The sequence below is a fragment of the Camellia sinensis genome, chromosome 7, assembly GCF_055761805.1.
Source record: "Camellia sinensis isolate YWXY chromosome 7, ASM5576180v1, whole genome shotgun sequence".
Lineage (NCBI taxonomy): Eukaryota > Viridiplantae > Streptophyta > Magnoliopsida > Ericales > Theaceae > Camellia > Camellia sinensis.
In genome coordinates, this window is record NC_138967.1 from 105,015,573 (window position 1) to 105,032,581 (window position 17,009).

The 17,009-nt window shown below is 40.9% G+C and overlaps 1 protein-coding gene across 1 annotated transcript; it reads left to right on the forward strand.

Moving 5' to 3' along the window:
* Positions 1-938: 938 nt before the first annotated feature.
* Positions 939-1,786, forward strand: LOC145796005 (uncharacterized). The gene is made up of 2 exons (XM_082880972.1): positions 939-1,271; positions 1,757-1,786. Exons 1-2 carry the CDS (start codon positions 939-941, stop codon positions 1,784-1,786), a joined length of 363 nt encoding a protein of 120 aa, XP_082737098.1.
* The last annotated feature ends 15,223 nt before the right edge of the window (positions 1,787-17,009 follow it).

Consider the following 17,009-nt stretch of genomic DNA (forward strand, 5'->3'; position numbering starts at 1 on the left):
TGGATGTTCTGATTCCTAGGTTTGAGAAGCTGACTTTTACGCATCTACTAAGAGAGAACAATAGGTTTGCTGACGCCTTATCAACTCTATCATCTATGATAGACATCCCACTTGGAGTCCAGATGCGTTCAATCATCATTGAGCAGAGATATACGCCGGCCTACGAGACTATCACCGCAATAGATGAAGTGCAAGATCAAAACCCTTGGTTCTATGATATCTGGAACTTCTTGGAAAAGGAGGTTTATCCACTAGGGACAAATGCCAAAGATAAGAGGGAAATACGGCGGATGGTCGTTCAATTTATCATCTGCAGAGGTAAACTGTACAAGAGGGGTCATTTGGAAATGCACAAGTTGTGTGTCGAAGCAGAGGAATCAAAGCGCCTAATGGAGGCCATACATAGGGAAGAGTGCGGAGCACACATGAATAGAGTAATATTAGCCTGTAAGATTCTCAGGCAAGGCTACTATTGGTCTACTATGGAGGAGGATTGTATCGATTTTGTTCGGCGATGCCATAAATGCCAAATTCATGCCAACCGCGTGAATATCCCACCGTCGAAACTGTACAACATGACTTCACCATGGCCTTTTTCGGTCTGGGGAGTCGACGTCATCAGTGCAGTCACACTGAAAGGGTCAAATGGGTATGAATACATTCTGGTGGCAATTGATTACTTCAGAAAGTAGGTGGAAGCTCAGTCCTATGCAATGTTGAAAGCAGCGCATGTGGCTTAGTTCATCCGAAACAACATCATTTGCCGATATGGAGTCCCAAACGAGATTATCTTAGATAATGGCTCCCATTTCAAGAAGGAAGTGATTGACTTGTTGGAGAAATACAACGTGGCTTTTCATAAGTCATCTACGTACCAGCCGTAAACCAACGGAGCTGTTAAGGCCGCCAACAAGAACATCAAGCATATTTTGCAGAAGATGGTTGAGACCTACAAAGACTGGCTAGACAAATTGCCATTTGCACTCTGGGGCTATAGAACTTTAATTCGAACATCTACTGAGGCAACTCCTTATTTCCTTATTTATGGGATGGAAGCTGTTTTTCCAATCGAAATAGAAGTCTCGTTGTTGCAAGTTATGGCTGAGTGTCAAATAGTAGAGGCAGACTGGCAACAGAACAGGTTCGAAGAACTGATGTTGTTTAATGAGAGAAGGATGAAAACATTGTACCATGTTCAGGGTTATCAATGCTGGATTGCTAGGGCTTCTAACAAAAAGGTTAAGTCTTGGAATCTCAAGGAAGGGGATTTGGTACTGAAAGACAATCGAGCTCTCATCCATGACCCTAGGGGCAAGTTCAGACCCAATTGGACTGGCCCTTACACTATTAAAACTATCTGGTCGGGTGGAGCTGTTATTCTCATGGACCTGGATGGCCTAGAATTTTCCCAACCAATCAACATGGACAAGTTGAAGAAATACTATCCCTAAGAGGTTCGCTAGGCTGAAAACCCGGAAGGGCGACCTAGGCAAAAATTAGAGCGTGAAAAAATTTGAAATAAAGAAAAACTAAGCTCACAAGGTGGAAAACCCTAAAGGGAGACTTTGGAAAAAGTTAGAGCGCAAAAGGAGAGAGTTAATACTCGAGTGAACCTGAACCGAACTACGTAAGGCCTAATTCCCATCTTCGGGATACGTAGGCAAAGTCATCCTGAAGTCCAACCGTAAACACCTCAAACTCAATTGTCCTGTCCATGTGTTGATTATGTCATCTTTGTCTGTTCTTTATCTGAAAGTTCGATTATGATCTTCACTCTGAAAGATAAATTGGTTATAGTGCTGAGCAGTGTTATTCAATTAAGGGGCAATTTGTGATCTTTGGATTCGGGGTTATACATCTCGAGGATAGATTCCGTGTGTGTCAAGTGGTGTTCCTTATCGAAAATGGTTTTGAAAGGTTTTGGTAAAAGTTGATTTTTGTTCAAATTTTACCTTTTACAACTTAGACCATTTTTGGACCAAAAGAAAAACTTTTAGTGCTCACAACTTTAATTCATTGATTTCAATACAAAGTTCTCCAACTCTCGATACAAATCAAAATTGCTTTTATTACATTCATAAAACTTGCAAAGTAAGATCAAAGCAATAAACTAGGGGCATAGATGAGTCAGGCGTTCCTGCGTCCCCTGCTTGTGTTTGTGGAAGCTTCTGATGCCAAAGTGGGCCCGGCTTATGCCTCATCTTCGAGCCAAGCAAGGCACTCGCCAGAAAGGGCACAGCTAAAACTAGGGACAAGAGCCAGAAGCCCTCTCATCCTCCAAGTAGTGAGGTACCTAGCCAAATGTGAACCTCGAATGGGGAATGAAGTCGGGTACTCTACCCCTACCTCTAGGCAAGTCTGATCGTGTCCAAACTGACGTTTGAATCGGAACGGAAAGTAGAATACATAGTGTGTCAGGTCGATCAACTGAATGCCAGGGTGCCGAGTCACGCTGTAGCTCATTTCGGTCCAATTAAGCCAGGGGCAAAGACAAGCAATGTTAGCAGTAGAACTGTTGCACATCCAGTGGCACCACCATCCCTTATTCGGGAAATCCACTAGCTGCTGGCGGAAAAAATATGCTCGAGCTGAGTATGCAGGGCAAGAGTCCACCACTTTCATCTTGTCCATTAGCCATACTTAGGGAGGGATGAAAGAAAAGAGAGATTAAAGAATAGAGAGATGTACGTTCAAAGAAAAGTGAGAAAAGGGCTTTGAGAAAAAAACAGAGCATGAATGCCGAGTAATGTGAAAAACATATATTAGAAAGGGTGGGAAACATTACCTGAAGGAGTAGTGGACTCTCTACGAATTTGGTGGTCTCTCGCCGATGGAAGGCGTCTAGGCCCATCAAAGTCTCGGCCAGCACTAAGCCAATGCAACTCTTGCCCTATTTTAAACCTTGGGCCACTTCGACTAGCCGAATGCTAGACCCGCCGAAACTAGGGGCAAGAAGGAAATGCGCCAGCATACATAAGCAAAGAGCATGCTACTAGAAACTTCGCCAAAGAAGATCGCCGAGGTCACCGACCTTAGAAAATTGATGAATCAGACTGGGAATATCCAGCTCTCTATTGTGAACCAAAGATCGTGCCTCGTGTAGAGTAAGCAAGCATATCCATCCCAAAGCTTGGATGTGGCCGAAACGGGGCTGAGGAATGATTTCCTCATCGTGCCGGGATTTTATTAGCACTTGATATTCTTCAATAGTCGAGAATATCTCTTGTCCTCCGAAGCTAAAGACATATGTAATCGAGTTCTAACATTTAGCTGCGGTATGAAGGAACGGAAAACAAAGCAGAGAATGGCACAGCGGGAAAAGTGCATTTATGTCGAAATCCCAAAAATTCACATTTTCTAAGCCATCTAAAGTTGTGATCTAATCTGAGAGCTTTTCAGCGAAAAATGGTTCCATTTGTGAAGAATTTGCAGCTAAAATGAAGAAATTACGATGCTTAACCTTTTATAGAAGATAAGGCAGTGAGTGGAAGCCAGGTGTCAACAATCTGAAGGTCCTGTAGATTGATGGCCGGCAGGTAGTTGGCAAGCCACCTCTCATGGACGGCATGTGGCCAGCAATCCCTACTTGTGGCCGGCAGTCTCTCACTCTGACTTGCTGTCCTCCTTTGTGTTGAACAATGCTGAAAGTATGTGTTTTGTTCTGCCCTTTGTTTGTCTTGAGGTCTTGGTTTGAGTCATTTTGGTTTTTAGCAAGTTTGTTGAGTTTGTAACTTTGTTGTGTTGTTTTGAAGCTATACAATGTGCTAAAACTATAAACAAAATGAAAGTAAGCAAAAATACAAGAAATCAGCGCTAGTAGTCTCAGGCTCGATAGGTCCTCTTCGTCTTCTTCCTCGGAGGAGAGGACTTTGGGGCACTGTCTCCATCAGCGCCACTGTCTGAATCTGAACCAGAGCTTGAGCCAGCATCATCACCACTCTTTCCCTCAGAGCTCGCCTCGGCATCGTCTCCACTCTCAGAACCTGAGCTGGCGTCATCACCTCCACTCTCAGACGAATCTAAATTTTGACTCGCTGCCTCCTCAAAGTCGCTTGTCTCAGCATCATTATCACTCAGAATGGGCTCTGAAGGACTGCTCTTGGCTCGGATGCCCCTAGCTTTGCCTCGGCCGCGTGCTGGAACCTATCTCTCTCTCCTCCCTACTGTCGGAGGAGGTACTCTGGTGCTGGTGCTACAGCTACCGCTGGTGCCATCGGTATGGATGGGACCTGAAAAGACAGTTGTCATATGTCAGCCACGGTATGCGTATCAGATATAAGCATGATGTGCAGAATAAGTGTATGCAGAAGTCAGATACAGTGTATGAATACAATGTGTGATTGTAGTGTGTCAAATGCAGCGTATCAGTGCAGTTTATAAAGTTTTCAGTTAAAATGTCGATGTCAGTGTGTTAGTGGAAATTTGATGCCTGGAATGGAAAGCTGAAGAAATTACCTGAATACCGTAGAGGCTGAGTAGCGCCTCTCTGCTCTGTACTATCCCCATCAAGGAGGCTATCTGCTCGAGAGTGCCTCATGTATACTCAATGGACTCCTGTAAGTGCAGTTTGAATGATCAGTATTTGCAAATGAATACATCTGAAATGTAGTATGGGGTGCAAATATATAGTATGGTTCATACCTGAGTCGGGCCTCGGATCCTCGACAAGCTCGTGGCCAGCCGCCGCAAGCTCAATCGGAACCTGGTAGGCCTCCCCGGTGTGTCGCCAGCAAGTCAGCGTGGTAGGAAGCTCTGGCCAATCAGTCATCTGCTTTGCCCGGGAAGCCCCTCTGCCACGGGCCCTGCTCGCTCAAGTCACTCTAGGCCTCTCTCTCGCAGTAGGCGCTCTCGCCTCCTCGCCTCCAAGAACGCCAGTTAGAGGTAGCATTAGATATGTTTGGATGAAAGCAGCGTAGTCACCTGCCACTGGGAAGTAGTCGGCATCTAGGCCTACCACAAACTGGATGACCTCTTTAGTGGATAGGTTATCTATGGATCGTGTAGACCTTGGTGGAGCCACCGGGACAATCGGGTTAGGCAGGCCCACAATCTGGCGCACGAGCGCTTGTCCAGGAACCAGGCCTGGCAGACTAGGCCCTCGAGTAAAATGCGGTAGGGAGAAGTGGCCCAGGCTCCGATGAACTGGTCTCGAATTCTCGCTGCCATCGTGGCTCATGGCTGCCACATGATCTACAAATATAAATTGTACAGATTATTAGTTGCTTTCAGTTGCTAAATGTGAATCAGAACAGTGTTAATGCAAAAATGACTGTGTTCAAGTACTGGCAGAAAAATATGAAAGGCTCACGGGTCCTACGGTGGAGCCTACCATTATATATTCGCGAATAGGAGATTGCCAATGGAAGCTCCTCTATAGGCTTTAGGGCGAGTGTAAGAAAATATGAGTATACCATAGCTGCAGGGAAAATGCAATGATATGTGGTCAATTTAGTATTGAGCAGATGCATAAAGTGCAAAACAGAAAGCACAGTGTATGAATAGTGTCTAAGCAGGTACTGAAAGTGCAAAGCAGAAAACACATGTGTTGAAACAGATGTATAGCAGAAATTGTAAAGTACTGAAAGGAAGTTGAGATGTGTACCTCCCAGGCTCGCTAGTAGCCTCCGATCAAGTCTCCCCGCAGACGGGAGGTAGAGCTCATGTATCCGTATAAAGTGGCGAGGCCGGCTCCACCCCAATCATAAAAACGAACTCGAGGGAGGGTCACCAGGGCACTCAGCAAATGCAGGCCTATGGTGTTCCACCTGTTTGAAAACAAGGTGGTACCGAAGACGAACATGAGGAAGCCCCTGGCGTACTACTTGATCTCCTCTATCGTCTCGGGCTCGCTCCCTCTGAATCGCTTAGAGAACTAGGTGTATCTAACCATGTCTGTCCGGTATATAGGTGGATGTACCCTGAGCAACTCGAACCAGGTTGCCTCCCACTCCTCTATGTCTTTATCAAGAGGGATCAGATCGCCCCCTATGTCTAAGCCGGTGATCATGGAGAGTCGTAAGGAGTCATCGTCATCTCCTCTGTGGTGGAAAAGTGAAAGGAGTTGGTCTTGTCCCACCACCTCTCCATGAGTGCTCCTAGGAGGGGACGGCTCGCGACGACCCAAGTCAAGCCAGAGCAGAAGAGGCCGAAGTCTGCCTCGTCAATGATGTTGCGAACTCCTACTGGGAGCTCGTCATACCAGTCTTGAGCGGTCGTAGCACCGTAGCCTTTGAAGGCACGAGACTCGCCCTGTGGTAGAGAACAATTGGAAAAGATAAAGAACAGATGAATTATATAAGGCAGTGCGTGAAATGTAGTCAGATAAAGGCAGTGCAAGAAATGCAAAAAAAGAAAGGAAAAATGCATGAAAACAAAGTTCATACCTCAACGGCAATGGCTGACAAGTGAGAATTAGGCTCCCTCAACAGGAGGTCCTCCGGTGCACAGCAAACAAACACAGTAAAGTATCTAATGCCTCCGGCAATAGATAATATATGTGTCTGAGGGTGATATCTCCCTAGATTGACAGGTCGTACCCTCAGCGGTAGCGACTCTGGCTCGGCCTCAGGCTCAAATGGGTGGAACTACTGGGGGAATCTCGGGAGGAGCCCCATCATGAGGGATCTTGTCTGCTATCTAAAAATGGGTGCGAAGTAGGTGAAAAAGTGAAGAGAAATGCCGAAAAGAGGGTAAACTTGGAAAAAGTTAACCCTAGGAGAGAGAAAATTGAGAAAAAAGTCAAAGTTGGGAAAAGTGCACAGAACTAAAGAGAAACTCGAGGGAAACAAGCCTAGAATGGTGGAAATGAGGAACGAAGCACCGAAATTAAATTTCAATCGGTTCAAAGTGAAGTAAACAAAGAGGGTTTAGCGAATGAACTTCGCGTGGGGCATTGGAAAACGCGTAAGCAAAAATATAGAGAGGAGTGCTTAAAGAGAGAGAGAGAGGAAGATTTCGGCCCTAGAGAAGTGAGGAAATGAGACCTGGAGGCTCATATTTAAAGACCCGAGCCGAAAAGTCTCATTTACGTTGCACTATCGTCGATGGCAAGCACGCGGCTGGCAAGGCTCATTGGTGGCCGACAAGTTTCACCAGTGGCCGGCACCTGGCCGGCAGCCTCCCCTTGTGGCCGGCAGGTGTCCTATGGCCTCCATTGTTGTCTTGATGTTGTTTTGTGTCCTTGGTTTCTAAGAAGTGTAGGGATTGTTCACTGTTGAGTTCAGAATGTCTCTACGGAAGCTCAAAACCGTGTTTTTGATGCATGATGTTCGTCACTTGTCAACATGAACGAGGTGTATCCTTTAAACATATTGTAACTCTTCCAAGGGGTAGATTGGAAGTTGTTTGTCAAATCATGCTTTTGTACATGCATTTTACGTTGTTGCATGAATATGCATTTCATGTTGTTGCATTTCACCTTGTTGCATCGATATGCGTTTCATTTCGCTTCCTTGTGTAAGATATGCATTTCATGGTATCACATGTGTATCTTGCATCATGTTATGAGTTACGCATAGAATATGCTCTCACTGTTGTATCACGTATAGAATATGCTCTCGTTACGAATCATGCATAGAATATGCTTTTGCTTTTGTTTCTCGCATAGAACATGCCATTAACATTGTATCTCGATTGTTTGTCTTGCAGAGAAAATGCATTTCTCCCGTATCGCACTTATTAAGTTTCTTTCTTACACATGCATGATATGATATGTATGGTTCATTTGAGAAAATGCACAATATTGTGTATATTGTTCATTTAGGGGAGTTCCAAGTAAAATCATTTGTGTCCTTCAAATTGCATCCTTCCACTCTTCCTCCTCTCGTGTGAGACGTGTTAGGATTGCAAATCAATTAAAAACATTTGGGAGCGTCCCGGTGTTTACACCACCCTTCAGTTAAAAACATTCTGGTGTATCCCGGTGTTCACACCACCCTTCGGTTAAAAACATTCATGTGCGTCCCTGTGTTCACACCACCTCTTCTTCCTCTCACGTAAGACGTGTTAGGATTGCCATTCGGTTAAAAACATTCAAGTGTGTCCTGGTGTTCACACCACTTCTTTCTCCTCTCGCGTGAGACGTGTTAGGATTGCCTTTCGATTAAAAACATTCGGGTGCGTCCCAGTGTTCACACCACCCTTCGGTTAAAAACATTCGGGTGTGCTCGGTGTTCACACACCCTTCAGTTAAAAACATTTGGGTGCGCTCGGTGTTCACACCACCCTTCGGTTAAAAACATTCGGGTGCGTCCGATATTCACACCACCTCTTTTCCTATCGCGTAAGACGTATTAGGATTGTTTGCTTCAGTTAAAAACATTCGAGTGCGCCGGTGTTCACACCACCCTTCGGTTAAAAACATTTGGGTGTGCTCGGTGTTCACACCACCTCTCTTCCTATCGCGTGAGACGTGTTAGGATTACCCATCGATTAAAAGCATTCGGGTGCGCCTAGTGTTCACATCATCTCTATTCCCATCGTGTGAGATGCATTGGGATTGTTTGCATCGGTTAAAAACATTCGGGTGCGCCCGGTGTTCACACCATCCTTCCTCTTCTTGCGTGTAACGCGTTAGGATCTTGGTTGAGACCTCGGATGTGCCTGACAGTTACGTCGCCCTTCGCCTTTCTTGCACATCGCGTAGTTAAGCTTTAATTTTCTTACATTCTTTTTGCATAAAATGTGGTTTGGCTCGTAATTCCCATGCGTGGTGTGTTTATTTACTTACTTCCTTGATTGGAATTGTTATGCCTTGTTTCAGTTTGTTTAACTGTGGCATTTTTTTTGCATTGCATTTGCATTCAAATGTTTCATTGCACAGCATCATTGCATGATCATAAGTTATGTTCTTGCATCATATCATTTGCATTTTCCCCAGAACTACGCTGGTGTGATTCCTTGCAAAGGGATACATAGGCAGCCTGTGCGCGCAACCATTTATTTTTGTCTTGATTGTTTGTCCAAGTCTTACAGCCTTGTCAAAATGGGTTGTTTCTAGGCTTTGACATTCACTCACGTCATTTTATGACTCCAAGTTCTATCAAAGAGGGGTAACTGTAGATACCCCATGTTTTATGGCCCTTCAAGACTTGGATATTCTTGCAGGTACATCCGATGATGAGCCTGTTTGCTCACCAAGCACTTGAAGTCCTCAGGAGAACGCCACAGCTTTGAGCCTTTCAAACACTGCATCCTTTTTGTCTCATTTTTCGACCATGCCTTGGTCTTTCCAGCCTACAACCTCTGGTGGCTTGCTGGCCATCTCTTGAGGCTGTTGACCATCACTTTTAGTGTGCCGACCACTAGTGTTTTTTGCAGATATTTTATGCCAGCTGTGCCAGCAATTTGTGCAAATGCTTGCATCTGTCCACACGTGGAGGGTTGGATCTCCTTGTAGAAATTTCTTATTTTCTATATATAGGGATCCCTTCTCTCATGTTTTGAGGTTAGAAAAGATTTTAGACTCAATTTTTTTTTTCTCTCTCTCTCTACAAATTCTCTACAGTTTTGCTTACTTGCACTACACTCTTGCCTATACACCCTTAACCAAATCCTCTCATTTCTGAGCTGAGGTGTTCTTGAGCTTGGTTTGAGCTCTAGAAGGTGTATTTGCTTGGAATTGTTGCTTGGAGTTACTCTTCTCTTCAAAAGGTATAACACTTGCCTTATTAGCTTGCTTTACATACTTGTTTTCCTATCTTTTTCCCACTGTTTTGGGTTGTTTTTGAATTATAAAAAACTCTGTTTTTGCGGGCTGAAATTGGTGTTCTTGGCTATTTAAGGTTAGGGGCGGTTCATCCCACTTCATTTCATGTTGTTAAGGCCTTTTTACCTTTTGTTTCCCATTTTCAAGCCATCTTTTTTTTTTTGCCTTTGAGAACTGATTTTCAGAGTATTTTCAGTGGTAAAAATCAAGTTTTGAAGTTCAAATTTGGAGGGGTTAGCCTCCCCTCCTTGTGTCTTGTTTGCTAGCCTAGTTAGCTCTATATGTTAGCTTATTTTTCTAGCTTGTTGTAACTTTATTCCATCATGCTTTAGGCTATATTTTGGACTGTTTTAACTCTGTTTTGGGTTGGTTATTGCATTTGAGTCTTATATTGCACAGTTGTGGTGTAATTGTCCTCACAAGCTTGGTGTTTTATGCCTCTAGACACCACTTGTTTGAGTTGATTGCATGTTTTTGGTGTTTTTCACACTTAATTTTAGCACTAATCATCTCTGCAACCTCCCTCCTTTCTTGGCTTTTAGTTGTGCTTTGAAAGTGGTTTCAAGTCACTTGTTTGCCTAAGTGTGGAATAGAGGTTTCATACTTAATGGTTTAATCCCTTAGGGGGTTCATTACCAACGGTATGATACTTCTTTCATACCCAAAGTAACTTGTGTTTTGAGCTCTCTTTCCATTAGAGGACTTTAATTCCCCTTTGGACTTAATTGGATTAAAGAATGGTTGGTAAAGTAAAATGAGTAACTAAAACTTGGAACTAAAAGATGAACAAGATAATAACTTGGTGTGTTCAATCAGACGTTAATTAAACACATGGAACTTGGACCATTTCATACTTGCTAGTGATGAAATGATCTAAGTCTCCAAGGTCCACTTCTTCCCTTGATCTTTCATGAAAGGAAGGAGGTTTGTGTCTTATTTTGCATTTATTGAACTTGCACATCTGGAATCACAAGCCATTATGCAATGAAATTGGTTGAGTTGGTGGTTTGTGGCTTAAGTTCACCTTTCCTTTAATTTGTTCATGAAAAGGAGGGGTGAGTTGTGCAAACAATCTGTGAGAATACCCTCTTTTTGCTCTGTTTGTCCTCTTTTGCAACAAGATGAACCAGTGCATCAGTGGTCGACAGATGGCAGGCAGACCACCATCCATGGCCGGCAGGTGGCCGGCAACATTCACCAGTGGCCGGCTGGCCACTAATGCAAATCTCAATAGAGTGTTGGTAAAGTGTAGCAAAATTGTTCTGGAAGTGTTCAATTGTGCAAACAGAGGCTTTCGAGAGCAAAGCGGAGGTCTTTTCGGGTGGAAACCGAGCATGCGCATACACATCTTTCATTTTCCAAGGTGGAACAACAAATTAGCTTAGTTTAGTTACTTAGTTAAATTATTAGTTGCAATTATTTTGCAATTATTTAATTAGTTAGTTAACTAATTTGTTCATTTGTCATTGTTATAATTAGTTAATTAGTTTAGCTAGTTATTTATTTTGGTTTGTAATAATTAGCTTAATTAGCTTAGCCTAATTAGCTTAAGTAGCATAGCTTAATTAGTTTAGCTTAGTCATTCATTCAGATGCTCCTTTGTGAGAGCTTAATATAATAATGTGCATGTCTTCCAACCCTATGTCTTTCTCCCTTTTATTTTTCGCTTATGATGGTTAGATTAGGGACATGTTTCAATTAGCATACCTTATGCTTGCATCCATTTGTCTTGTATTGCATGCACCGAGGCTCGGCGCATCATTCAAACCACATTGTCATTTCAATACATTTCTTTGAATACGTGTTTAACCGCATGTTATCAAATTGAATCACATGCCATATTAGTAGCTGAGCCTATTAATTACTTTCTTTGTATGTGTTGCATTAGACATTTGGCATAGTTAGGAATCATGAATTTTTTCTAACTCTTTTGTTTACTTGGGCTTGGAGTACTAGATGAGTTTTTAGTTTTTTAGCATACTTGCATGAGTGTGAGTGATTACCATGACTAGAATGCTTGCCATGAGGCTAAAATGCTTACTTGATAAACTACTTGAGTGCCTGCGGATGAAAGCTTATTGCTTGAATTGGAATGATTCAACGAATGCACGTTTTAAGCCCATTTTTTTTGAGTGGCAAATTTGCAAACTTTAAGCCCACTTAAGGTAGCAAAATCAATTCATTTTCGCAAAACAAACATGAAATTGAGTTGTTCCAATTTGAGCAAACTAGTCTATACTTGCTTGCGCCCATCATATAGTAAAGCTAGCCTAATAACAGGAATAAGAACACATAATGTTGATAAAAATCATATCTTGATTAGTAGAGACTGATCTTTGATCAGGCGAGCGGGGGTGCTCAATTCATGACCTTCCCCTCTCATACCTAAGTTCCCGAGCTGAGACAACTTTGGTGGTGACGGACACGTGGCCTTTGGCACGAGTCATGGGTTTTCTAAATTTCCCAAAATATAAAATATTTAGGTGGCGACTCTGTATCTAGCAAAGCAATCCAATTTTGGCATTTTTTATTCTAAAATCAATTTTCTAAAAAATTTGCCCGATTTGGACTCTTTGGTGTTTATCAATTTCACGTTGCACTTATGAGATTAGATTTAGAACCATGGGAGTCTGAATTGTAGGGCTTCTTTCAAACTTCCGAAAGGGGGCGCGAAGAAGTTGAGCTGCACACATCAGCAGGAGCTGCCTCTTCCTCATTTGTTTGTTCTTTTTATTTTTTATTTTTGTCTTTAGTGTTGATACAACATCTACCAACAAAATGTCAAACAAAAATAGAGACAAGAACATTATTTGAATGAAAAATGTGAATATTGGAATATCAACTATATGACTAAACATTTTCAATGTAAGATGAAAATTAGACTCCAAACCTTCACAATGGAAAGGTTTATACTTCAAACATGAATGTCAAGAACAAAATCTTGACAATATAACTCAACATAATCAATGTAACATGGAAAACAAACTGCAAACATTCACAATGAGAAGATTCATACTTCAAACACGAATGTTAGTAATGGAATCTTAGCTATGTGACTCAAAATAATCAATGTAGCATGCAAACATTCACGCCGAGAAGATTCATATTTCAAACGTGTCAAACTCAACCACAAAGCAAATCAGAAACTTGGATAGACAACCATTCAAGAATATAGTAAAAATGTCTTTTATTACAATGTCTCCTTACAAGTCTAGTCTAAAAGACTATACTATTATTGCTATGGTCTATTTATTGCAGAAGAATTGCATTATTTTCATACTTTTATTATAAAAGAAATAATGTCTTTCATGGCAATGTCTCTTTGTAAGTCTTCTTATTATGACCGTATTTCTCGCATTTACCACATTGTTCTCATCTTATCTTCTCATCCCTAGATGGAATCCTATTCTTCCTTGGCCTACCAAGTGGCTTCTTACAAATTGGAGGAAGGACAATAAGATCGTCCATAGCTACAAGAGGTTTCTCAACAGTGGGTATTGGATAAACGGACTCAGCATAGCAAGCTTTGAACTTGCTAATGTAATAAAATGGCTCCACATGTGCATGCAAATCACCTCTGCTCTTTTGGATAGCGGTCGCCACGTGAGCACAAATAAATCTATTCAATTGCCATTGGTAACATGAGCAAGTTCTATTCACGAAGTCAACGGTAACCAATGGCCAGGATTGAACCTCAAAAACATAATCACGTGAACGACTAACCAACCAAGTTCTTCCACTTTTAAGAGCATTTACTAATGTTGAATCCATCTCCGAACAAAAAAAAGTATTCCATTTCTTAGCTTGTTCTCTCATTCTTGACATCAAATCCATGATCTTCAACCTAATTGAATCAATCATCTTCGTAGTGGGCAAATGACGAGCTTGATAGATCCATGAATTCAAAGACTCCGCCACATTCGAGTACATTTCACTGTATTTTGTCCTTTAAAATATGCATTAGTCCACTTGTCATAGGGCAAATTAAATAGAAACCTACAAACGATCCCTTTTCCCTTATCTTGTAATTCTTTAAAACACTGATTAAAACATTCCACTGTCGGAGCATAAGCACATGAAGAAAACAAAAAAAACTATTCTACTCCTGAAAGTATTGCTGAAACTTGGACCGGAGAACCTATCCCTTAAATTGGCCTTCAAGTGTTGGAGACAAAAATAGTGGTAAGCAGTAGGTAAAACCTTGGGTAAAGTCTCCAAAAGTCCAGTGTTCCGATTAGATATGAAGGTAATTGGTCTTTCATCCAATAATATATTCGACAAATGCATAAAAAACCATTCCCAACTGTCTGTAGTCTCTGTATCGACAATTGCCATTGCAAGAGGAAAAAAATTTAAAAAATAGCATTTTACGATTAGTAAGTGTATTAAACGAAAAGGACAAATATAGTAGATTTTTACTCTTAATAACAGTAATATGTTACTCTGAAAATAAGTAACATGTTATTTTGAGAATAAGTAACTTGTTACTTTTCAATAAACTATAGTCATATCTACCTTGATCCCCATCCTTCGCTGTAGCTGTTAACAAGGTGCCCTTATATTTTCCCTTCAGAAAAGTTCCATTGATAAACAATAGAGGACGGCAATGCCAAACCCTTGCATGGAAGCATTAAATGCAACAAAAAACCTCTTGAACCGTCCAATGTGATGGTTATAGTCAAGAAGCAAATAGCTACCAGGATTTGTGCTCATTACAATATCCATGTACCATCGAATCTCATCATAAGACATACAGAAATCTCCAAAAGTAGTAGTCCTAGCTTTCTCAACTCCCAACCAAGCGTGATTGTACATAATGGTGAGCTCGTATTGATCTGTAAATTGACGCAAAACATCAATTGGACGAGTTTGGGGATTCCCACGAACTTCACTCTACAACAAAACTAAGTTTTTATGGCTCTACATTAATGACATACAAAAAATGCAAGCCATGGTTTCTCATTTTTACGACTTTCTTTTTTTTCATGTCGTAAATAATTTCTCAACTACGATGTGTCTATTGAGTAAGCCATAAATACTAATAATGATGATTTTTTTATGGCTTGCGATGTTAACCGTAAATAATAAAACTTTCTATGACGTGCATATGGCATGCCGTTAATACATCAACTATACACGACATGTGTACACCAGCTGTTAAAAATATTGAACATTTCATGGCGCATAAAAAGCCTGCCGTTAAAAATATTACATTTTTTACGGCGCACAAAAAATCAGTCGTTAAAAAATACATTTTCCATGACTCACATATGCTAGCCGTTAAAAATATTTTATTTTTCACGACACACAATTTCTGTCGTAAATAATATGACCAAAATAAAAATAAGCGCCAAAATAAAATACTTTGGCGCTGAATGCTAAAATGAAATACTCTTCCAATTTGGCATATTGCTCTTTCTAAACACTATGTATGTCACACACATACTTTCTCTCTCTCTCTCTCTCTCTCCAAACCGTCTTAGCCTCACAGATCATTGTCTTAGTCTCACAGATCATTGTCTCAGTCTCACAGATTTTCATCTCAACCTGAGCCTTCATCGAAACCCTAACCCTAAGCTCCTCTATCATTGCCCAAAGCCTCTTCATTGTGTCCCACTACCCTAACCTCGTCGACGATGGCTGATTGGGGAAGAGTAGGGTGAGACGGTGGTGTTCGTCTGCCTGAAAAGCGTTGGGTGCTTCGATCCACCTCGACTAGTGGAGATCGCGACAACGTTGGAGAAGAGCGGCCACCAATTCTTGTGTTCCATGGAGCCTTCACCGATGACTATTCCGTCTCCATCCGCTCTCGTCTCTCCTCCGTCACTTCTCTCAACCTAATTTCTTGGGACTTCCACACCGATCGCATCCTTCCTATAATCTCTCTCTATCTCTCTCTCTACTCATCTAAATATATACAGACTGGCTAGGTTACTTCAGAGACTAATAGTTCTCTTTCCAATTCTAGGGTTTTATATTTCTATAAAAATCTGAGAAATTTGAGATTGATTATAGTTTCTGACGAATAATACTGATTTCACGGTGATTGGGGTGATCGAACTGCCTAGGATAGGGAAATTGACGATAATGAACGAGCTCTATGGTTTTGCTGGAACTTCACTTTGTAACATATACATATATGCTCTTACTCTTCACTTGGTAACTTTGATGGAGCTGCTTGTGTCTGGTGCATTTTGATAGCTTATGTTTTTTGCTTTTGTGTATCTGTGCTGTTGTATCTCCTAGCACTGCTTTTGTGTATTTGCTAGCACTGCTGTCTTGTTAGCTGCTGTTTTTTGCTATTTTACTTTTGTGTTTTGTGTTTGGTTGGTGGGAAAAAGTAGGAAAGTGAAGGAAAGTAAAAGGAAAACTGGGAATTGGGAATTGTGTTGATTGTTATGTGTATGGAATGTTTTTTTGATACTCTGATTGTTTGCTTCAGATTGGACTTCACAGATTTATTTATTTATTTATTTTTTATAGTGAATTACCACTGTTGTATCAGTTTAGAAATATTTGAACTGGAAAAAAATTTGAGAATTAGAGCTTTTTTCCCTAATTTTTTGCTTCAATTTAAATTTTTTAGATGATGATTGCTAAAGTGATCCGTATATATTATATAATTTAATTACTTTGATCGGGGTGTTTGAATTTAAAATATTAGAAATTGAAGCATTTGAGAGATGTTGAGAATTGAGAAATAAAAGTAGTTTCTTAGGGCAATTTGGGATTAGAGAAAACATCGACACAACTTCACCTTTTGATTCACACCAAATAGGTGTTCTGGGTGTAATAAATCTTGGTATAGATAAAGAAAATGTATAGAATATGATCATGAACAGTTTGCTAGATTTTTTAGATTGGCATGTCAAGGGCATAAAATATAATTTTTTTGAATAGTTTTTACCTTTCTTCTATATTCAAGTAATGATTAGTTTCTATAGCATTTGTTAATGCTTACCAGGATGGTTCTGTGGTAGGATCATTTGATAAACAAGATGTATCTAGTACAGACATGCATTATTAGGATGCAATTTTTTGCTTGCAAACATGAAAATTTTAAATGTTAGTATTGCTTTTGGAGTCATTTTTTCACAAAAAAACAGAAATAATCATTGAAAATCACAGATTTTGTAAGTGACTTGTAGAGCAGTTTTTAGTTTGTCCAGTTTATAGTGATCTTGATTCCTGTTGCTTCCTTCCTTTTTCTTTTTGGTCTTAATTACTTGGAGAAGAATATAGAATCCCCAAGCTTTCTGCTCTCTCTTTTTCCATCTATCTGAGAAAGTTAGGGCCTTTTTGG